Source organism: Ursus americanus, chromosome 19, assembly GCF_024610735.1.
Source record: "Ursus americanus isolate L20-20 chromosome 19, mUrsAme1.1.p, whole genome shotgun sequence".
Taxonomy (NCBI): domain Eukaryota; kingdom Metazoa; phylum Chordata; class Mammalia; order Carnivora; family Ursidae; genus Ursus; species Ursus americanus.
The window spans coordinates 34974041-34997492 of record NC_142145.1 but is presented as its reverse complement, the minus strand read 5'-3'; the positions used below and the strand labels follow the sequence as shown (position 1 = coordinate 34997492).

At 43.3% G+C, this 23452-nt stretch overlaps 1 protein-coding gene across 22 annotated transcripts in view; it reads left to right on the top strand.

Annotated features, from left to right (window-relative positions):
* The window catches only part of FHOD3 (formin homology 2 domain containing 3), a 450733-nt gene that overhangs the window by 245698 nt on the left and 181583 nt on the right, over window positions 1–23452 (top strand). For all 22 annotated transcript variants that reach the window (XM_045777869.2, XM_087869863.1, XM_045777879.2 and 19 more), the window contains one exon: window positions 18613–18707. In XM_045777869.2, coding sequence (XP_045633825.2) covers window positions 18613–18707 — 95 coding nt within the window. The remainder of the gene's footprint in view (window positions 1–18612; window positions 18708–23452) is intronic.

The window sequence follows — 23452 nt, the reverse complement described above, 5'->3', positions numbered from 1 at the left end:
TTTCATAACCTCTCTCGTTTTACCTCTTCTCTGGGAGAAGGGGCGCCTTACGTCTTTAAGTACATATTCACATTTTTATGTGATTCTTAAAAAAAGAAAAGCCACCATAAATGGCATTACTAGTCAGATTAACTGAAATTGAAATGAGAATCTGGAACCTTTGTGGTTAATCCACAGAGCTATGCCTTAGTTATCTAGAATTAGGAGAGTCTTGTAGAATTTCAGTATCTTTTTCCGTGCCATTCACACGTGATTCCTTCCGCATTGAGCTGCTGTATAATGAGACTCCTGGGGTTTTCCTGTTGGACCCCCTGAGGCTAAATTCACCACAGCTGCAGCCCCACTGAGCTGCCAGGTATCCGGTCTGTCTCATCTTCCGTGTTTGCCTGCCGGTACTTTCTCAGCTTTCAGTCCCGCTGCCCCTGGTAGCTACCCTGTTGCCCCCATTGTCTTGACAGAACAGGAAGAATCACCTGGCTCCAGCGACCTCACTTATCCTGACCTAGTATAAAGCACTGTCTTCTCTCTTGATCTTCTGCTTGGATCACAGTTATCACTTCCTAATGTTCCTTGATGGTTTCTGGGAGTTGGATTTTTCTGATAATGCTCAGCTTCTCAGGGCAGGATGATGTAGAAAAGCTAGAAGGTTTCAAAACTCTCTGCCTTTGATTCCCCTGCAATAGCAAGACCACCTACCTGCTGTCGACCCAGTAGCATTTTTTGTCTTCCCAGGATCCCCCTCTCTGCTGCTTCTCCCAGCCCAGCAGAAAAAGCAGAGAAAGAAGAGCAGCTGTCCCTGCTCCCACACAAATCCCTCCCCAGCTCAGAAGGAAGCTTTTAAAATAGGACTAGCTGGTCTACCTTTCCCTCTTAATAGGTGGCAATTTACATGTGATTTTTGTTGAGTGATTGTATGTCATTTGGCTACCAATGCCTCTGCTCCTCTGAACCTGACTGTGTTTCATTTTAGCACCTTGCTTGGACAGAACACACATTTTAAAGTGAGCTGCACAGTGATTTTTCCTCATTGTGTGAGGCTGGCGCTCCCTGAGGACGTGTCTATTTTGGTTATAATCACTGTCTTACTCTGAGCTCTCGTCTCCAACTACTTGCCTTTTCCATCCTATCAGTGTTTATTTTTCCCCTCAGAAAAGTCCAGGAGAGTTCTGTCTGGGGATGACTAGGGTCCACAGAAATGTCTGGGTACCACCTCTTCATACATTAGTGGGTGTATGTTATCCAGACTTGTGTGGCCTGAAGCTAATGTGACTTGGGGGGACCCAGAAGTGAATATCTTAAAATGAGAAAATGAATCACAACAAATTATAGATTATAGGAGGCTGACAGATACCATAAACATCTCCAAACCCAGAAAAACTTACTATGAAAAAAAATCTTGGTTTTTTTCTTAGTTGGCATACTAACATGTGCGTCTATAATACAGTTTTCCCTGCACTTTCTGGCTGTGGCTTTCTATGTTCTTACTATTACAATGATTTTGTACTGTTGCAATGTGTTTTCTATAGAGAAAGCAGGAAGATAATCCAGCCTTTGTTCTGGTATGACTGCAGTTTGTTTTGTACTGATACTTTAGAGCAAGGATCACCAGACTTTTTCTGTAAAAGATCAGATGATAAATATTTTAGGCCTTGGGAGCCTCTGTATCAACTAGTCAATTCTGCCTTTATAGGCAAAAGCAGCCTATGAACATGTAAATGGATGGGTGTGTCTGTGTCCCAATAAAACTTTATTTATAAAAACAGGCAGGAGACCAAATCTGGCCAGTGGGCTATAATTTGTGGGGCCATAATTTGCCAACCCTTGCTTTAGACTATTCTTTTTTATCTTCACAGCTCATTCTTGGTAATCCTTTGGGAATGTCTGAGATTTTTTTTCAAATGGATGTAAGCCTCTATTAGTTTCATATGGGAGCTATAGGAATTGGAAGAATACACCACAAACTTCTAGCTCTTTCCACCTGAAGCACTGGTTCTCCCATTCACATACTCGTGTTGCCTCACAGTTAGGTCACGTTCATATTACAGTGTGACCTTAGGGTCTGTCCCTCAGGTCACACAATCAGGTGAGTTGCCCCATTGGGCAGCAGGAACATTCTGGAGAATCGTTCCTTCATCGGGATGACGAGCAAAAACCTCTGTACGCCACAGAGATGGTAAACCATGTAAATATACCCACCAAACCCCCACCTCGCCTCCCTTATTTGGATTCCCCAAATGCCCATGACCACCCTTCTACCCGCCACTCGAGAAAGGATGATGGAGGGAACCAGCGTGGAAAGCAACCATGGTCTGGGGCAATTGCTGTTAAAGTACCTTCCTCTTACAAATTATGTGAAAATACAGGGCTCTGAGAATGCATTGCCAGGGCCCCTCAAGGTCTGGGAAGGCACCTGCAGGAGCGAAGGGCTCTGGAACATAAGCTTTATGTCATAAGTTACATTAACCCCACAAGGCGATGTGTGCTGCAACCTAACCTTACCTTTGTGGCATGGAAGCATGTATCTGCTGATAAAGTTTTAGCAAGAGGCATCTATTCAAGGGCCTATTCCTTCTAGGACCCATGATATCATGCAGACAACTTTTTTAACTGCTCATTAGTTTAGTTTGTGGGAAGTGAACTCGGTGTGTCCTTTCAGTATGTCCTTGGGCAACCAGAGTCAGTGCCTCACCCTAGCTAGATGAATTCAACTAAAAAATGGGTACACGTTGCTGAAATTCTTCATTGACCTAGAAACCCTGCCTGCCGCTGCTCCCGTAGTCCTCGGGTCCTTCAGGTTGGGCTTTGCATTTAACCTGCTGGAGCCCATTCTCCTGTAAGCTGACCTTGAAGCCAGAGTCGCCCCAGGAGATGTTACAGGGCCCTAGGAGTGTGGAATGATGTCGGTGCCCCGGGTCCACTGATGGAAATTGTGGCAGCAAGCTGTGTCCCTTCGAATTATCCTAGTTCACCTGGTAGAGCCTTACCAGTAGTTAATTGAGCTTGCAAGAGACCAGTGTATTTTGTCCTCTCTCACTTGATTCCCAATGCAACCGTGTGTCTTTTTTTTTTTTTTTCCCCCTCAGAAGAGGGTTTTGAAGCAACACAGGTCAAATCATTTGCCCAAAGTTGCTAGTTTGGTAAGAGGCAGGGCCACGTGGCCTGACACCTAGGTTTCTTGGCTTCAGAGCCCATGCTTGTGAGCTCTTCCCTGGCCTTCCCCCTGCTGCTTTTCTTCCAGGCTGCTGTCGGGCCAGGGGTCCAGCCACCTCTGTTCCTCACGGCCATGGGGCTCTGTTCCTTCTGGTGATGAGGGTCCTGCCTGAATGGGCCTAGCGGAATGCCTGGCACTTAGTACTTGTGCGCCACGGCTTGGGGAAGGAATACCTATGTCAGTCTTAGGGAAAGCTGAGAGACTTTGAGCCACATGGAGAGGAAGGCCCCTCGCAGAGCGCGGAAAAGACCAGAGGGAGGTCTGCAGCAATGCTGTACCCTGGTCTTCAGTGAAAACTTCTCATAGCTTTCCTTTTTTTCCCTTTTCTTTCTTTCTATTCTTTTTTGTGAAGAGCAGCTGGTTTTTGTTTATTTTTGGTTTAAGGAAAAATCTTTAATTATAGGATTCAAAGCCATGTTTATCAACCCTTTCTTCATTTTCAGCCCCCCTAGGGACATTTTTTTCTTAATCACCCCATCTCCTCCCCGCACCCTGCCATGAAATGTTAATGCTGCACACATACTGTGCATTTCTTACGCACTGTGTGTCTGTAGACCATAAACCATCCTAATATTTACAGTATTTTTGCAACCGAGAACTTTTTTTGTTGTTTTTTGGTTTTTGGCCTTGTTTGAGAATGCATGGCCTAAAGTCTTTGTTTAGCTTCACTAGCTGATGACATGTGAAATGCTCATGGATTTATAGGATTGAAAATAAAGTACTCATTGTTGACAGCCCATAATGACTATTAGCATGGCAAAACAATCCAGTTCTAACGAACATGTGACTACAGCTGCCAGGGAAGAGCTGTTAATTAAATGGGAGTCTAATGCATTGGCTAAGGGGACAGGATGGGTGGCAGTGGCGTCCGTGGATGCACAGCCTTGTAACAATCGGTCAGCTCGGCAAGGGCTGGTCTAGTCTTACGCATACTCGCGCCAGGGAGGGACTTGTGGAATGTGCTCAGGCCACATGACTCCCAAGACGTTTTAATTGCTTTGAGGGTTTTCTGCTATGGGTGTGAGGCCATCGGTTTTTATTGTTTTCTTTTTAAAATATATCTCATATAACATATACATAAGTAACATGTATATAACAAAATTTGCCATTTTAACCACTTTTGTACAATTCAGTGGCATTCTCTTTACAACGTTGTACTGCCATCACCCCTATTCCCACAACTTTCTCATCACCCCAAACAGACACACTGTACCCACCAAGCCGTGGCTTCCCATTTTCCCCTTCCTCAACCCCTTTTTTGTTTCTCTGAATTTGCCTTTTCTAGGTATTTCATGTACATGAAATCTTAGTATAGTCCTTTTGCCTCTGGCTTCGTTCTACTTAGTGGGATGTTTTTTCACGGTTCATCTGTGTTGTATGTAGCATGCATCTGATAGGATTTTTAAAAATGTTTCCATACTTATTTCAGCATTATGGCATATAGAAAATGGAGTGGGCATGTGCAATCAAAAGAGGGACTTGATTATTTTTGTGTTTAAAGGAGCTTTCATTATTTCTCTTCCTTTTCTTTGAACACCAATTTAGAGGCAACAGGTACAAGTAAGAATGAGTCACATGAGGAAGGCTTCCAGATCTTTGACAATTTTGCCTATTTTGGTATTGTTCTAGGTCTGAAAATGTGTAAAATATCATAAAAATACATTTGGCAAGCTTGTCATACTAATACACTTAAGTTTAAGTCATAGGCAAGTAACGCCTACACTGGACCCACATTTTTAAAACATCCTTGAAATTCCATTGTGGAGGTCTGTAATAAAGTCCTCTGAGAAGTGACTAAGGGATTGTCTTATTTAAAAACATTATTTACTGCATTACATTATGTTATGATCTCAAAATAATGTTTAAAAATTGAAATTTTGAAACTGTCCTTCAAATAAGACGAGACCCGGAAACCATTTCCAGCCATTTAGAGTTTTGGGAGAGATGTAGGCTGGGCTCGTAGAAACCAGTGTCACCTACCTTGTCCCTATCCACAGTCCTCTGCCCCATTGGAAAACATGGAGCAACTGTTATTGTTGGACACGGGAATTTGTTTTTTTCCGTGTTTGCCTTTGAGTTTGGTTTTGGTTCAAAACAAGTACTGAGAGCGAGTGAGCTGGGAGAGAGCCTACCCCAAACACATCTCCTAGGTAATGACTAGTTTAGTGCCCACCAGTGGTTCACATCCCTGCCTGCTCAGGAGAAACACCTGCGGACCTTTGACAGCGTTGGATGCCAGATCCACACCCAGGACCCAGGGGTTGCTTGAGGTGGGGCTCTAGGGGTCGGGAGCAGCGGTTTAAGGCTTCCCAGGCAATGGGTTTCCCCTGCAGCCCTGCCTGAGAGCCCTGAGGAGGATCATTGCCTGGGATACTGGCATCCGAGGTAATTACAGGACACAGGTTCCTTGTAGGTCCTGCAGAGGCAACACCTTGAAGAGGGCCAGCACCGTGGAGGGGGCCAGTGGCCAGTCCCCTGTAGACGCAGACTCACCAGTAGTTGGTAGAATCTTAGTAAGTTTGGAAGTTTAGTAAGACAGGCTTTTCTTTCTTTCTTTTTTTTTTTTTTTTAGGAAGTTAAAATCCTAAAGGTGTTGAAATTCTAAATAGAAGTACAGAATTAGTATACTGGGATATACTGTGATTGCTTTAATGCCTGGAAGTATATTTCTGAGTTTTCTGGAGTTGCATCTTGGTGGCCTGGGTTAGCAGTCCATTAGAAGTGCTCCCCCTGGTGCCAGACACTTCATATTACATCCCCACAAGGGGCTTTGGAGTAATGTTATGAGAAGGGAGAATTTTGGAGCTGGGCGGGGGCTTAGGAGGTCTTCAGGTTAAACCCTTATATCTCCCAGATGACAAAGCTGAAGCCCAGAGATGTAGTTCAACAACCACACTGGCAAGGACCGCTGGACCGTCAGCCGTGTGCTGGGCTAATACAGAACCTCGTCTCATCTTTACAACTGGGGATCCAGGTGGGACTTACCCTCCGTTTTAGAAATGTGCAAACTGAGGCCCAGGCTGGATAAGTTGCACTTGTTTAGAACTAGGAATTGGTGGCGGCAACATGGAAAACAACTTCTCCCTGGGTCCCAGTTCTGTGAATTTTCATTGGTGCTACACTGTCCTGAAAGCAGAAATCAGGGGAAGCATCGATGTACTTTCTCTCTTCTCATGCCCTGGAAGCTCTCTGTTTTCTTGCAGTGAAGGGTGCCCCAGCCTTTAAGGTATGATTCTGTTGCCCTCTTCCATGATTAGGCTCATACCAACCCCACCCTTCTCTAAATTGGGGTGTTTATGAGCTCCATCCCACTTCATCCCACCCCGCTTGGGTCTAAGTGCTCCCTCCAAGCCTCGTGCCTATGGCCTCTGTCATCCCAGAGTCGAGGTAAGCCACTCAGACGGTGGTACCCCTTGTGTTTTGCCTCCTGCGTGTACCCTCCCTAGGTCAGGGGAGGAGCTGCTTCTCCAGAGGCATTCTCAAGCAAGCCCTTGTCATGGACTCATGGGGCCACCCCGGGTCCCCGTGGGGAAGAGCAGGGTTTAGAGGGAGAGCAGGAGATGAGCAGGATGGGTGGGTCACTGCTGGGCCTGTGGAGTCTCTGGTTTAGCTTATCTCTGGCTCTGAGATGCCTTGGGAAGGGCATGCACGTCTGCTCTGAGGTCACTGGCTAAAAGTTCTGGAAGATCATCATAGAACGCATTATTAGAGGGACTCTTCTTTTCATAGAGAAATTAGGGGTCTGCCAAAACTTTTTAGAAGCTGAAAAGCTGCTAATGTATTAAACCTATCTTTATTCCTTTGGTTTCTCCTTATCTAAAAAATGGGGTAATGTGGAATGGCAGAGACTGAGAGAGGCCAGGGAGCCTAGGGGTGATTGAGGCCACAGTAGACCTGGCGGTAATGAGGCTGTTCCTGTACTGATGGCTGGGGAAGGCCTTTTAAACTTTGAGCATCAGAAACGGGTTTGAACTCTGCTGCTGGTTGGAAGGTGAAGGAATAGACCAGCAACAACTCGGTCCTGTGCGAGTGGTATTGGATGCGGACACAGCTGGGCTGCATAATGACCTGGTGGGAAGATCTATCAGAAAGAACCAGGCCAATGATCCTGTTCTAGGGAGCCTGGGTGGAAGGCCCTCCTCCCTTCTCTGGGTGTTACTGGTGAAGCTCGCAAGTGTTAAGCAAGGCTCTTAGGTCTGATTTACTTTAAAACTTATCTTGGGGACCTTTTGGGCATTCAGGGGTGAGGGGAGGTTAGTCATTTTTCTAAGAGTGCTTCAGAAAATTTGCATTGCAAATCCTTCTAAATGTCAGCTGGGGACTCAAAACTTTGACACCTTGTTGGAGCTCTTTGTGCTGATTACATTCTTGTCTCCAGTCTAGAATTGGCAGCTTATTCTCCTTAATTTTCATGTGGTAATCAGTGTTGAAAGAGTATTTTTTTGACAGTTGCCCTTGGGGAAAACTGGGCCCGGGCTTGTTACTGAGGGCGGACAGTTAAGTGGAAGAGCATAATAATAACTCAGACTCCACGGTCTCCCCTTAGTTCCAAGAATGTCAACGTTATCGACCTCTTTTCACTATTTCTTGCGGACTTTGGAGAATAATGGAAATTGGGGATTGGCAAATCCATTTCAGTATTAAGAAGAGTAAGTTTTAATGGTCTGATTCAAAGAAGTTGGAATCTGGAGTCTGAGATGAATTAGCCCTTCCCAGAAGATAAGGTTTGAGTGGTAGTAGGGGTTTTCCCCTCCATGGAGATAACTTGGATTTAAGCAGTCTCCCTGCAGATTCTCGGAGCCCCCACAGGGTTCTGGCTGAAGAAAGCCGGGTCAGTCTTGTGCTTACATCTGCCTCCAGGAGGAACTGATGGTGTCTGACCACACGGCAACATCCATCTTCACCCCCGATGGGCAAGTTGCAGGTCAGCCTCCCCCACCTCCAGGAAATACCTTCGTGACCAGTAATAGTTGCTAGTAGCAGATAGTTGCCCTTGAGATGAGGCTATTTTTCTTTAATTTTTCATACAGCTTATTTTTCTCTACTTTGGGTTAAATAAATAGTGATTTGCAGTCACATTTTCAATTGGTAAGATATCTTAGGAAATGGCTGTAGATCAGGCTTTCCTCCCTCCTGCTTTCGTGAAGAGAAACTCAAGAATGGGTAAGGGCAATAAATACGTCTGGTGATCTAACGGACAAGCCTGACTCTAGTTAATGCTGTTAAATTCCTGAGATAGACTGAGAGAGTAGGTTTCAGGTGCTCTCAGCACACACAGACGTGAACCTCGCAAGGAGATACACTGATCAGCTGGACTGTGGTGATCATTTCACTGTATGTCTAGCAAATCATGTTGTACACCTTAAACATACTCGTTTTTTAATTGAAAAATTTAAAAAATCTCAGAGAAAGAGAACGATAAAGTACACAGTATACCATGTAAATGATTAATTCGGGTAAAATGTATACAAGTAAATAAGTGTTCCTTGTGCTATTCCTGCAGCTTTTTTGGTAATTTTGTAATTCTTTCAAAACGAAAAGTTACCCAAACATGCCAAAAAAAAAAAAAAAAAAACAGTAGTAGGATGATGCTGTAGAAAAAAGGTAAATTGAAATACTCCGACTTCAGGAGGCAGCATCTTTTGTTTCATGATGGAACTGCAGGGTCAACTATGTCCCTGGATACTTAGTTTACAAACCAAGGCTTATCTAGGACGTAAAAGAGCTGTTTTAGAATAAATTGTGTGATATAGCCATACTTATAACAGCACTTTAAACAACAGCAACAATGTTGTATTTAAAATACGTAAACAGAAGGGGAAATGAACCACGAGAGACTATGGACTCTGGGAAACAAACTGAGGGCTGCAGGGGAGGGGGGGTGGGGGGATGGGCTTGCCCGGTGATGGGTATTAACGAGGGGACGCATTGCATGGAGCACTGGGTGTTATACGCAAACAATGAATCATGGAGCACTACATCAAAAACTAATGATGTACTGTATGGTGACCAACATACAATAATAATAATAAAAAAAATGTAGGCGTAAGTCATAGGAACTCCCCTAAGAAGGTAACGTAGCTCCTGAATCTGTTTCCAGAACATGTGTGACCTATAATGTCACTAACACTGAATAAGAGGAAAGCATGGGTGAAGGGTTTATTAAAAGACTACATGGGGCAGCAGTGTTTGAGCTCTTTGTTTAAAAAGTCAGAGTGACTCTGCTGGGAAGGAATTACCTTCCAGCTTCTTCCACGGCATTTTTGGCATCTTTGGCCAAAGGAAAGGACATGAACAAGCAGGCCAATGACTGATTTGGAATTGTTTTCTTGTATGTCTCTGGGGTGTAAGAAATTTTTTTTTTTTTTTTTTTTTTTTTTTTAGAAAATTTACATCTAGCTCTGGTTTGTAAAACGAATGTGTATTTTATACGTAAGGACTTCTCTTAAATGCGAGGCATGGGTTATGAATTCAAGGCTGATAGGGTTGCGTTGAAGCCCTTAGATGGTGGCAGAAGATTCAGAGGCACAGGAGCCCGGGGGGTCTGCGCCAAAAGCCAATAGGCTGGCAGATTGGCTGGGGAGGTGAGGGGCCCGGGCCTCGTCCTGAGGTAGGAGGGAGCTGGAAGGTTTTCCAGCTTCAGCTGAGACATTTGATGCTTTGGAAAATTGGGTGGTAACAACATCTACTGTGGATTAGCTAAAGAGTGGGAGTCAACGTAGGGACACCAGCAGCTGTCATTCAAGAAAGACAACGAAAGCTGGACCTGAGGCAGTGATGGAAGACAAGATGCATTTGCAGCCTGTTTCAGAAGACAAATTGAGGGAATTAGGTGACTCATGTGGATGCAGGTGGAAGATAAGGGAAGGGAAGGAGTCTGGAGGAGGAGATTCTAAACTTTTGTGGCTGGACACCTACAGGAAAAAAGATTCCTGTTTATTTATAATAGAATAAAAATAGTCCTTATTTGAATAAATGAAATGCACTCTATTTTCTATTCTGTTTCCTGAAAAAAAAAATATTGCTGGTCTGGATTCACTAGGCTGCTTTTCTGACTCACGGGGGGTGCTTGAAGATGCAGGTTTGCACCTGAGCTCCAGTACCTAGCCTGGGTGACCGGGTGCTGTGTGCAGTAGGCAGGGTGCGGTAGGGGTTCCAGTGCGGTGGGGGAAGCAGTCAAAATCCAGCAAAGCATCTGTTAACCGTGTTTGGATTATTTTTAAGAGCTTCTTGGAGTGAAAGACCTCTAGCTTTAAAAAAGGAAGGAAAATAAAAGAGGAAGAAAGGAAAGAAAGTAAAAATGAGGGGGGAGGGAAGGAGGAGAAAGGAAGGAGAGAGAAAGGATTGAAAACCATGGGGTTAGACTGCAGAGGCCAAGTTCTGGTGGACACACTCCCCGCCCCCACCCCACAGGATGTGCGCTCTCCAGGCCACCTTCCTCCTATGGTGCTGCTGCAGTTCTTATTCTAAAAGCAGAGGAGGAAGGAGGAGATTTGGTTCGGGGTGAGATGGAATGAGCACACGCGACCCATTAAATGCAGCTGTAATGCTGGAGCAAACACACAGGGCAACAGTCAAGGCCTCGGAAGAGTGGCAGGTGAGGGAAGAAGTCTAGATTGTGAAATAGCATTGAACTGATGGTACTTTTAACATTTTAACATTTTTCTTGTATTCTCTGATCTGGACTCCACAATCAGCCTGAAACTCAGAAGCGGGCATTTGTGTGGACAGAGAGCATTCCAGAAGAAGCCTTCTGCTTTTGCCTTGAGTAGGAGGAAAAAGGACTGCAAACACTCAGAGTACAAAAGCTGCCCATGTTTGTTATTCCTTTCTATGTTACATTGTGCCCCAGCCCCCTAGGTAATGGCAGGGTGAGAACAGCCAGGGCAATGTGCGAACAGCGGGGTCTGCAACACTTGAAACCTGGAGGGAGGCATAACCTTTTTCTCTGATAGAACTGTGGCCCAGGAGGTTCAGGTGAACTTCTGTTGTTGTTTTTTTCCCTTGGTTCTCCCACATCTTGGCTCCAGAGGAGGACATAGTCACAGAAAGTAAGGGGCAGAATAGGGCATTTGATGGCCCAGTGTCCTGGCTGATGGGGAGCCCCGGGAGCCTAAAAGTATCAGGGAGACATCGAAGGAGAAGCTCAGGAAAGTCACCTGGAGACTTTTTCTTAGGAAGTCTTGGGTTCCTACAAACTGTACATGCCTAAGTCTGACCCTAAACGGCATACCGGAGAATCTGAGACTGAAACAACAAGGTGGGTCATGTCCAAGTCTCAAACTGGATGGGACACATGCCGGATCAATCAAAAAGCACAGTAAGAACTTTGAAAACAGAACTGGCATTAGGACCAGAGCCCATGAAAGGCAGGTCAGAACTTGTGGCTTGAGTTGAACCAGGTTGGTTGCCTGCTGGGACAAAAATGTCAACATTTTCTGTAATATTTAAACAAAACCCAGAGTCTTAAAATTTTCAAAGTGTCCAGGAAATAGGCCAGAATTACTTGGCATACAATAAACTAGGAAAATCTCAACTTGCATGGGAAAAGATAAATCAACAGACCCCAGTGCCAAGGCAACATCGATATTAGATTTTTCAAATACTTTAAAGCAGCCATTCTAAAAATGCATCAGGAAGAAAGGGTGACACTTAGATAGAAAGCCTAAGCAAAGAAAGATACAGAAGATCTAAAGAAGAACCAAATCGAAAATATAGGAATGAAAAATATAATAACCAAATAAAAAGCTTACTGGATGAGCTCAGTAAACAATTAGAAATGATAAACCTGACCTTAGATGCACCAATAATTAAACATAACTGGCTTAATCATGGCAATTAAAAGGCAGAGATAATCAAAATGAAAACAGGACCCCACTAAATGCTGCCTACAGGAAATCCACTTTAATGATAATGCCGTAGGTAGTTTTCAAGCAACGGGATACAGAAATAAATACCATGCAAACATTAATCAAAAGAAGGCTATGTTAACATCAGAGAAGGTAGACTTTGACGTTAAAAAAAAAAAAAAAAAAGACAAAGGACGTTATAATGATGAAAGGGTCAGTTCACCCAGAAATGGAAAACCTATAGAGCTTCAACACGTAAGGCAGAAACTTAGCTGAAATAAGAAAAGGAAAATGGTCAGTTATAGTTGGAGACGTGAACATTCCTCTCTTTGGTGATATATAGAACTGGTAGACTGAAAATCAGCAAAGCTATGGAGGAGCTAAACAGCCCCCCCACCCCCCGCCCGCCCGCCCGCCCGCAACCAGCTCTTCTCGAGAGTCTTCGCGGACTCCACCCGACTACAGGGAGGCACACACGGTCTTGCAGTGTGCGTAAAACGTTTACCAAGATGGCCTGCCTCCGGGGTCAGAAGGCAGACTAGAGCAAATTTAAAAGAAAGAAAACCCTATAATGAGTTTTCTGACCATAATAGGATTAAGCTATAAATAACAAACGTAACAGGAATATTTCCGTTCGCTTCGTGATTAAACAGCATACTTCTAAATAATCCCTGTGTCAAAGAGAACTTCCCAGTGGAAGTTAGAAAATATTTTGAAAAAATTGGAAATAAAAATATCAGAAATTGAGAGATCCAGTTGAAGTAATGCATGGAGGGAAAATTTTAGCATTACATGCTTATGTTAGAAAAAAAATAATACAAATATTCACCTTAAAAAACCAAAAATAAGAAAAAGAAAAACCAGAGCAAGTAGAAGGAAAGAAGTAATAGAGTAGAAACTAGTGAAATTGAAAACAGAAAAACAGTAAAAAAAAATCAGTGAAACAAAAAGATAACTTTTTTGAAAAGAAAAATGACCAGCAATAATGATGATGGAAAAGAAAAGTCACTATTTGCCAACATCTGGAATGAAGAGAGACTATCATGACAGACCCCGCAGACATTAGATGAGTAATAGAATACTATAAACTACTCTAAGCACATAAAATTGATACCTTAGATGAAGTAGACCAATTCCTTAAAAACCACACACTACCAATGGTCCCACAAGGTGAAATGGATAACCTGATTAGCCCTATTTTAACTGTTATTAACAGTGTCTACTAAAGAAATTTAATTTGCAGTTACCAATGTTCTTAAAAAGAAATCTCCAGACCCAAATATTTTCCTGGTGAATCTAAACATTTGAAGACAAAATAAAACCAATTTTATATGATCTCTTCCAGGAAATAGAAGCGGAGGGAATGCTTCCCAAAATTCATTTTATAAGGCCAGAATTACCACGTTATGAGATGAGACAGAGAGGATACTACAGGCCAATATCTCTCATGAACCAAGCAGCAAAAATCCTCAGCAAATATTAGTAAACGCAGCAATATATAACAAGAATAATGCACCATGGCCAAGAGGGAATGCAAGGCTGGTTCAAATATTTGAAGTTCACTCTGTGTAACCCACCACATTCACAGCGTGAAGAAACCACATGATCCTATTAGTTGAAATAGAAAAAGCATTTGACAAAATTCAGCATCCACTTATTAAAAAAAAAAAAAACTTTAGCAAACTAGAAATTGAGGGGAACTTCTTCACCTTGACAAAGGGCAATATAAAAAAACCTACAGCTAATATCATAATTGTGAAAGACTACATGCTTTCTCCCAATTATTGAGAGGAAGCAAGGATGTCCACCTTTACCACTTCTGTTGAACTTTGTACTGAAAATCTTAAACCTTTGTGGTCGGGCAAGGAGGATGAAGGAGGTTATAGATTGGGAAGGAAAAAATGAAATTGTTCTTGGTCACAGACAGCATTACTGTCTAAGTAGAAAGTCTCGAAAATCTACAAAAACAAAACCTAAAAACTGCAAGCGTTAATACATTTTAACAAAGTCACAGGATATGAGGTCAACAGACAAAAATCAATTTTATTTCTACGTGCTAGTGATAAGCAGTTGAGAATGGAAAAGTTTTTAAAATGTAATTTCTAATACCTCCAAAAAAATGAGGAAGACTTAAGAATTAGCAAAAAGTCACGTACAGAATCTGTAAACTACAAAGCACTGATGGAAGCAGTCAGATGATTTAAATTAATAGACATGACGGTTCATGGATTAGAAGAGTCAACCTAGCAAAGATGTCGGTTCTCAAAGTTTATCTGTAGACTTCATGTATTTGTCATAATACTTCCAGGAAGATTTTTTGTAGATTTTAGACAAGCTGTTCCTAAAATTTATATGAAAAGGCCAAAGGACAGGAACACCCCAAACAATTTTGAAAAAGAGTGAAATTGTAGGAATCCTACTACCTGATGATAAGACTTACTCTAGTTACGGTAATCGAGATAATGTGGTATTGGCAGAGGGAGAGACAGAGGAATGGAACAGAGTCCAGAAATAGAGCCACACAAGCAGAGCCGGTGATTTTTTTTTTTTAACCAATTTGCAAAAGCAGTGCAATAAATACAACAGTCTCTTCAAAAGGTGTTAGATCAAATGGACATCTGTATGGGAAAAAAATGAATTTCCGTCTAAATCTCACAAGTTACACAAAGATTATCCCCGAATGGATCATATATCTGAAGGAGTAAAACTACAAAATGTCTGGAGCAAAATGCAGGAGAAATTTTTATGACTTGGCCTCAAGCAGAGGGTCTGTTCCCCTGCTTGGTGTCTTTGAGATCCTTTCAGGGGTGTTTCTGTTCAGTAGATAATGGACCGATGTCGGTGATGTAGGTGATGGTGATATGACTGACATTTCTTGAGCTTTTGCTCTGAGTCAGGCATTGTTCTCACTCAGTCCCTGCGACACCCCTGTGATATAGATACTCACTTTTGAGATGAGGAAACCGAGGCACAGATATTCATAAGTGTGCCCAGAGCAAAGTCCACCTGGGGCAGAAGGACAGATACTCTGGGCCGTCTGTTTTCAGACCTCGGCTGTTCCCCACCACTCTGCTCGACATTCTCCTCTTTCTCATCCTTTTTGAAAATGCAGATCACTGCTTTTCATGGCTCCTGTGACCCAGGCCCTCTGCTTTTTGTTTCTGTGTGAGTTTTGTTCACTGGCCCACATTTAGGTTGGTGGGTTTTAGAGACTGAGTCAGTGCGGTATTAACTCACTTAAATCTATTTAGCGCCCTCTTGTGCCTGCAGTGGATTTGACAGGAAGCTGTCCTTCCGCGTTAGGGCTGGGAATAAAAGATCTAGTGGGAAAGCTTCTGATGACCAAAATAGGACAAATCAGTGTGATCAGAATCTTGAATTCCATTAGACGTGAACTTTCTGGTGAGTTACGTCCAGTGTGATTTGTTAATAACGATAGGATCTTGGAGGGAAGCTGGTCACAGAAGACTTAGAGAAATTCCGGTTGGTTTTAAATCTCACTTGGCTGCCTTCTTCTGTAGCAGGGACTTGGCCTTTTGGGGTACCTTTAGCACTGGCACCAGGCCCTGGGCAGTTAGGGTGAAGACCTCCGGGCCCAGCTGTTCAGCCTTAGGGGCAGGGTCCTTCCAAAGGCTGCATGTCCCTAAAGGCAGGCGAGTAGACGGCCTACCCCGTGCCTTCAGGCTAATTTAGAGGCAGGTGTTAAATTCTGCCTCTGGATTTGCTTCAGCAGTGGAACTAGAATGAGAAAAGGACAGAGGTGCGCACTCCCCTTCCCTGGAGATTTGCCAGTTTGTTTTGGGTGGGAGAGGAGGAAAGAAGGGGGGAAAGGGGAAGAATGGGGTGGAATGTACTAAATTCTCAGAGCTATTCCCTGGAGTGGGGGGTCTATCATTCTGAAGGAGGGAGGAGCTCATTGAGAGGGATGGGCTAGGAAAAAATTCTGAAAACCAAGAACACCTAACACTTTATTTTATAGTCTTATTTTGTTCCTTTTGTATATTTATTTACTTTTCTATTATAGACATAATTGATGCCCATAATGGGAAAAAACCCAAACATGTCCAAAGAATAGACACCCAATCATAAGCTTACTATTTCATTTGTTTTCCTTCCCTTTGATGCATGAAGACTTGATTGTTTTATTGCATAATTTCATGTTTATAATTCTCTACTTTTTAATTATCAGAAACATTTTATGGGTTAGGACATAACATATGTAATCATTTACCAAAGCTGAGTTCTAGAACTATGATAGATATTTAGGTCCTAGTTAATTTTAATATTACAGGTGGCACTTCAGTGACTATCTTTTCTGCTGCTTCATTTTTTCCCCTTAGGGTTATTTCCTTAGGACAGATTCCTGAAATTACGACAGGGAAGAACTCAGGACTTTCAGGCTCCTAGTACTTACATAAGGGAGTCTGCCCACCCCGACTGAGGGTGGGTTCCACCCCTTGGTATCAATGGAGGTTTAGAGTACGTTCCTGTACTTTCCAGAGCCTTGGGTTTTTTGTTCTTTGTTTGTTTGTTTTCTTGTCAAGCGGGGGTAACAATACCCAGTGCAGAGGGCTGTTGTATTAATAATGCATATAAAATATCCCCTCAGAGCGTGGCACACAGTGGGCATTAAACAAATGGAAACAATTTAAAACAATTACAGCACTAAGTAGCTTTGTTACAAGACTTATATCAGTTTGCCTTGCCACCTGTAATGAGTGAAGTTATTTGTTTAACTCTCTAGCAATTGATACCTAATTATTTCTTTTTAAAAATGCTTTTGCTGATTTAACTGAAAATGCTACCTCGTTGTAATTTTTTTATTATAGTGATGATGGACAAATTTGTGTGTTATTGTAAACTAGCTTGTCATCTCTCTTATGAAATGCTTTTGACTTTTTTCTCTTGGCATTTAGTATTTTCTAATCAATTTATGAATTATTTATATAATAACACCTTTATCATACTTGCTGTCATATGTCCATTTATCTATTACATCTTTACCTTAAACTTGACTTTCTTTATATGGTCCACCTTTCTTATGAAGGTGAGAAAGTGGTTGTAATTGTGATCTCTTCATTGTAAATTCCATAGATGAATTTTTAACTGGATCCATATTTCTTGCAAATAACGACAATATTATGTATTCATTTCCGACCATCCTACCTTTCGTTAATTTTCATGTCTTTTACATTTACCTGAAATTCTATAACAGAGCTAAATAATCATGGGTATTAGTGGGCATCATCTTCGAGTTTTCCTGATTTTAATAGGAATATCTCCAGTGTTTCACCATTAAATAGAATATGAATTTGTTATTTTGAAAAATACAGTGCTTATTGTGTCACGAATATATATAATTTCTTAAAATATTGAATTTTTGCATATTTAAGAGAATTTTTTCTCAATGATTATGTGGTTTTGTTTGATCTTTTGTTGGCTAGGATAATAAGTATTTCTTAATATCACATATATTTCTATGCTTGGAATTAGTGTATACTCACTATTTTGTGTTTTACTGTTTTCATTCAACACCATTTTCCTATGACCTACATATAAACGTGTGTGTGCACGTGCATGTGTATAATAAAAGAATGGAAGAAGATAAATCCATGTATTAAGAATGTTTATCCTTAAATTATGGGATTATGAGTTATTTTCACTTTCTATATTTTCCAATTCTCTACAATGAGATATCCTACTGTGACCAGGAAAAAAAAGTGTTGCCTAAAAATGTCAATCTTGTGCCAATTAATTACGGGTGAAAGAAGATTCAGGAGGTCACGCGTGATTTAAGGAAACCTATTCAGCATACGTAATTTCTGTTCATTTTCTAGAATCCAAATGGTTTTTTGTATTAGTGGAACCGAAAAATTAGAATTAATAATCGTTTTAAAAAAGGTAGTAACATGACCTGTATTTTCTTTCTGGTGAATAAAGATAATATGTAGTGACTGTCTTTCCTCTTAACTAGGAATTTGGGACTTGGCATCTGACAAATGATGTTTCTCTTGCTTTCTGACCTTTTTCTAAATCTGAGAAGTCTTTTAAAGGAATTGCAAATAATGAAACACATATTTATCTCTTATCTAAAGGATTAAAATTGTATGAGCTCAGGATGGTCCCATAGCATCTGAGACCTGCCAGGTTGCTTTTAAAAACTTGATTTTTTCCTCTTGGCCCCAGTGGGAGGCCACAACCCAGACACCATCCAAGGGATATGGTTGCCCCGTCTGGGACTGCACACAGATATAGAAACATAAAAACATGCATTTATACATCAAGACACACAGCAACAACAATCACTAGATTTGGTACCTTAATTGCATCTTCCAGACACCAGGAATAGCCCTTGCTTCCTCTGCCATGGTCAACACCTTCTCTCCGAGATGAGATTTAGCTAATGTCAGAGCTCAGGAAATCTCTTCAGGTTTGGTTCGTGATACACCGTGTACTTACAGTATGAAAATCTCAGCTGCCATTATGTCTCCTGAAGATTACATGTACATATAAAACCATAATGTCTCCTCCTTTTTCTCCTCTCTTTTGTAGCTTTGGGCCAGATTATGTTGTATGTGGATGGGATGAATGGAGTCATAACCCACAATGAAACCATTCAGTGGCTGTACACGCTCATTGGGTCAAAGGTAAGAGAAGGTTGTAGTTGGACATTTCATTCAGTTTGCATGTCACCCACCTTTCTTTTTATTCTCCTCTCTGAGCTGGCTTTGCAGAAAGAAATTCTATTCAGCTTGGTTCCAAGCCCTGTAACAGGACAAGTGAGGGACTATGGTTTTGTAGATCTAAAAATACACTCAAATTGCAAAAAGCTTTTGGATTTTTAATGCATTTTATGTTTTCTTCTTTTCAGCTTTGATCAGGTGCTTTCGGCACCTCTGGGTTTTAGTGCTTAATTAAAAGACTGTACCACAGAGAGAGTATCAAGCTTAGCTGCTCTGTTCCATCTTGCAGTTACTTAGGGACGTATTTTTGTGTTGTACATAGGTTTATGCTTATTCCTATGTGCAGTAAAGGAATGTGAGACCACCTTCCAACTCTCCCATCGGTTATAAAAGTAACTAACATGGAGTACAGATGGACCAGGCACTATAGTAGGTGCTTTACAAGCATGATCTCCTTTAATCCACAGAAGCCCTTGATGAGATAAATAACATTACCCCATTTCGTAGTTGAGAAAGTAGTGCTTAGTTAGGAGGACCCTCTGATTTCCCCCACAGATCTTGGCATGTGGTGACTTCATCCAGGCACGATGTGGCGTGAGGTCCCCACACTCTGGAAGTGCTCCACTAAGAAAAAAGACCTCCCCGTCTCTTGAAGTGTACCGAAAGCTGGGCAGGGCTCTGGTGGGGTCCTCCCCGGGTCTTCCCATGGGGCCATGGGAGACCCGCTTGGAGGGGGGATGGAGGAGGTGTAAGAAGGGATCCTGTCCTGAGCAGGTGCGAATGAACCCAGGCTGGAATGTGGTCAGCTTTTGGGGTGAGGATGGGTGGGCATCGTGGAGGAGATCAAAGTCACTGTCGTGTTGTGGGCACCAGGGTCAGGCAGGGTGGCATCTAGGGGGTCTGGAGGGGAGACTTGAACCTGACTTACACAGGTCACAGAATCAACAACTTTTTGGGCGTCCCTGGAGAGCATGCGGTCAGCCCAAACTGTTCCCCGTCCCCGTACTTGCTCCCATGCACACTTCGGCAAGCCCATCAAGGCTGGTGGGTGCTAGCATCTCGCTCGTGGTGGCAAGTCCCATCCCTTGGCCCGACCTCTCCTGTTACCTGCTTCCTGAAGACGCTTCTGTACTTCAGGAGTGAGTGCTCAGCTGTGATTTGACTTTGGAGAACAGATCCCGTTTGAGGTTTGTGGCCCTTACAGACTTCCAGAGTCCTGGTGAGGGCGCCCGTGTGCGGTGGGGAGGGCCTTTTCTCTGTGCGTGGTGCTGATACGCAGGACTCCTTGGGTCCCAAATCCGTGGTTGATCCTTACATCTCCCTCTCATTTTCCTTTTCCTCCTATTACTGATGATAGATTCCCAAACACACACATGTCATAATAGAAATAGCCATGGTTTCTCTCAGAAGGCTGACAATCTTCTCTCTCTTTTTTGTATTTGGCTTTGTTTTCTATGGAAAATGGAAATGACTCTATTTACAAACAGCCGTGGGTGACCTTAGATGCTGAATGACATGCTGGCTTTGCCAGGTTGAATTAGGCAGGCTGCGGGAAGATTTATATCTCCTATCCTGTTTCAGTGTTTTCTGTTTTTTCCTCATGCTGGGAGCCCTCCCCCATCTTCATGTTCATTTGGAAGCTTCTCCCTTCCCAAGGCTCTCTGGATGGTCTCAAGGACCCCACAGTCTAGGGAGATGGAAGGAGATTCTGCAGTAGAAATGGACTTCTGGTGCATGTTGTAGACGAATAAAGAAATCTTTGGGGGTGTCTGGGTGGCTCAGTTCGTTAAGTGTCCAACTCTTGATTTTGGCTCAGGTGGTGATCTTATGGTTGAGACCGAGCCCAGCATTGTGCTCGTTGAGCTCTGCCCTGAGTGTGGAGCCTGTTTAAGATTCTCTCTCTCTCCTGCTGCCTTCCCTCTTTCCCCCCTCCAAAAAAAAAAAAATCTTCGTAGCTTTAATACAGCCATGATCAAACACCAATAGCCAGCCCTACTTCTAAAAGGAAACAAAACCTACATACTTACAGCAGGACACATGACAGCCTTTTAGCTCATCAGCAGGAAGGCATAGAGTGAAGGCAAAATCTAGGTGGTGGGACCCGAGGAAAGAAGCAAGGATACAGAGGGAAAGGCACAAAGAAAGAGGGGAAGGTGGAGAAAAATGATAGGAGAGACCCCAGGGGAGGAAAAGAAAAAGAGGAGAAGAGAAAAAGAAAACAGGCCAAACAGAGATCATTTCTCTGCTCAGTAGACGGGAGGAGGGCTCAGAGTCTAACCTGTTGCAACACAGTCCTGCCGATGTTTCTTGAGAATCATTCTTTTAAGGAAAGCAATTGAAAGGGTAGTGCCTGGGTGGCTCAGGCAGTTAAGCCTCTGCCTTTGGCTCAGGTCATGATCCCAGGGTCCTGGGATTGAGCCCCACGTCAGACTCTTTGCTCAGCGGGGAGTCTGCTTCTCCCTTTCCCTCTGCCAGCCACTCTGCCTGCTTGTGTTCACTCTCTCTCTCTCTGTCAAATAAGTAATAAAATCTTGAAAAAAAAAAAAAAAGGGAACCTCCTTATTGCATTTCTAAATAACATGGAGAAATCATAAAATTCAAAGTCTTCAAGAATGAGTGTGTCGGAATTCTGCCTCCCCAGCCTCCTTTCCCTGCCCAGCACCCACATGTTTGTGACCCTGGGCATCTGTCCCTGGGGCCTCTGTCTAGGGTGGGGCATTTGCTTCCTTCCCAGCTGGGGATTCAGTGCTGGTTTTTCCCCATCTTTTATTTCCCAAAGGGTCCATAATCATCTCTGTCTCCTGTGCTTGACCCTGAGTCGGTCACTCTGAAGGCGAGAAAATAGAGCACATGGTCAGCCTGAGCCTTGGAGCTTGCAGTGTTGTGAGACGGGACTGTGGGTGACACCCGCCACCCATGTCCACTTACTGTGATGTCAGATAAAGGTCTCGCTCTGCTCTCCAGGGTGTGCTCGGTTCTGGGCTAGTGGCTGAAAGTCAACAGTGGCAGCAGCCACCGAACTGATGTTTGGTGTAGTTCTCATGAGATCACCTCTTGTTTGCAAAACCAGTAACGGGGACCCTTGACATTCCCCCCTCACCCCCGTGCCTGGATAGCGAGGATCTACGAGAAGCATGGCTGCACCGACCTGAAACTCATAGGTCTGGAGAAGGAAGCCTCTGTCCCCTCCTTACACATAGGTTTCCCCGTTCACATGAAGAAATCAGGAAAGCCAGAGGTCCTAGGGCTTTGTTTTGATTCAAAGCCCGATTTCTCAGAACCTAAAAGGTTTACGTTAAGATTCTGTTCATTTTGCCTTAAACAGGCACAGTGTTGATACATGAAATCTTGGGTTAGAGAAACCTTGTCATTCTGTTTTCATAATTCTTCATTTTCCTTCCATGAAAGGCAGCAAGATGTGATTTTGCAGCCTGCCAGAGGGTCATTATGCAATGCATATTTGCAGATATTTGAGACTCCTAGCCAGAGGAGAAAATGATGCATTTGCAGCCAAATAATCACTTTTTAAAAGAAAGAAAAAAAGTGTTTTCAATAAAATGTTTCATTTTATTTACAAAAGCCCATCTTTAAACTCCCCAGTCAGAGGTACGAAGCAGATGCCCATCCCATGACTACTTACACAGCATGGATTTTCTTCTCTTCCTACATCTGGAAGTCTAATTAATTGGGGTGAGATGATTTGGCTTGTAGAGCCTGGCCTTTTGTCACTCTAACACAGAAAGTCTGTCTCTCCATATGGATCCCCTTCTGGCCCATCGGGGAGGCCCCAGGGCCCCCCACTTCCTTGTGGGTTCTCCAGGGATGCCTCCAGTCATGAAATCTGCACTTTCTGGTTGGCTGTCCACCTTGGCTTGCCCTGCTGTCTCTCTTTTTCTGTCAGCCCTGTGGAATCTAATTTCTCTTAGCTGTGCCCCAGGTTGCTGATCACAGATCTCTAGGCTTTCTTCGTGCCTGGCTGGCGACAGGCATGCTCACACACTATCAAAACTGTGGGATGGTGGGGCGCCTGGGTAGCACAGTCGTTAAAGCGTCTGCCTTCGACTCAGGGCGTGATCCCGGCATTCCGGGATCGAGTCCCACATCAGGCTCCTCGGCTGGGAGCCTGCTTCTTCCTCTCCCACTCCCCTGCTGTGTTCCCTCTCTCGCTGGCTGTCTCTCTGTCACATAAATAAATAAAATCTTTAAAAAAAAAAAAAAAAAAAAAAAAAAAACTGTGGGATGGTGACCCCTAGGCACAAGTTGCTATGGAAACAGAATAATGGACACATGGGGACATTTTGAGGAAAAGCCTCCTAGGTTTGGGTTTCTGGATGTGGATACGTGAAAGCGGGAATCAAAGATAGGGTCACAGTTTTGAGTCAGGGCAGCCAGGAATCGGTATGGCCTCTGGCAGGAACGGAGAAGTTGCATATTGGGATTCATTGGCAGGAAAGCTTTGACACCTTGGTTTTGAGGTGAAGGTCGTGTCCACAGGGCCACCACGGTGGCAGCTGATCCAGGAAGAGGAGAGGAGATCCAGGGAGCCCTTTGGTCTCGGGTCATTGGCATGTCACTGCTGTGTGATCCCTTCAGATGCCCCACATGGAAGTGAGATCTGAAACTCTTTGAGTTATGGAATATCAAACAGAACCCTGGCCTTGAAGAGATGACAAAGTCTTGTTAAAGATGTTCCTGATACTCACCAGCCA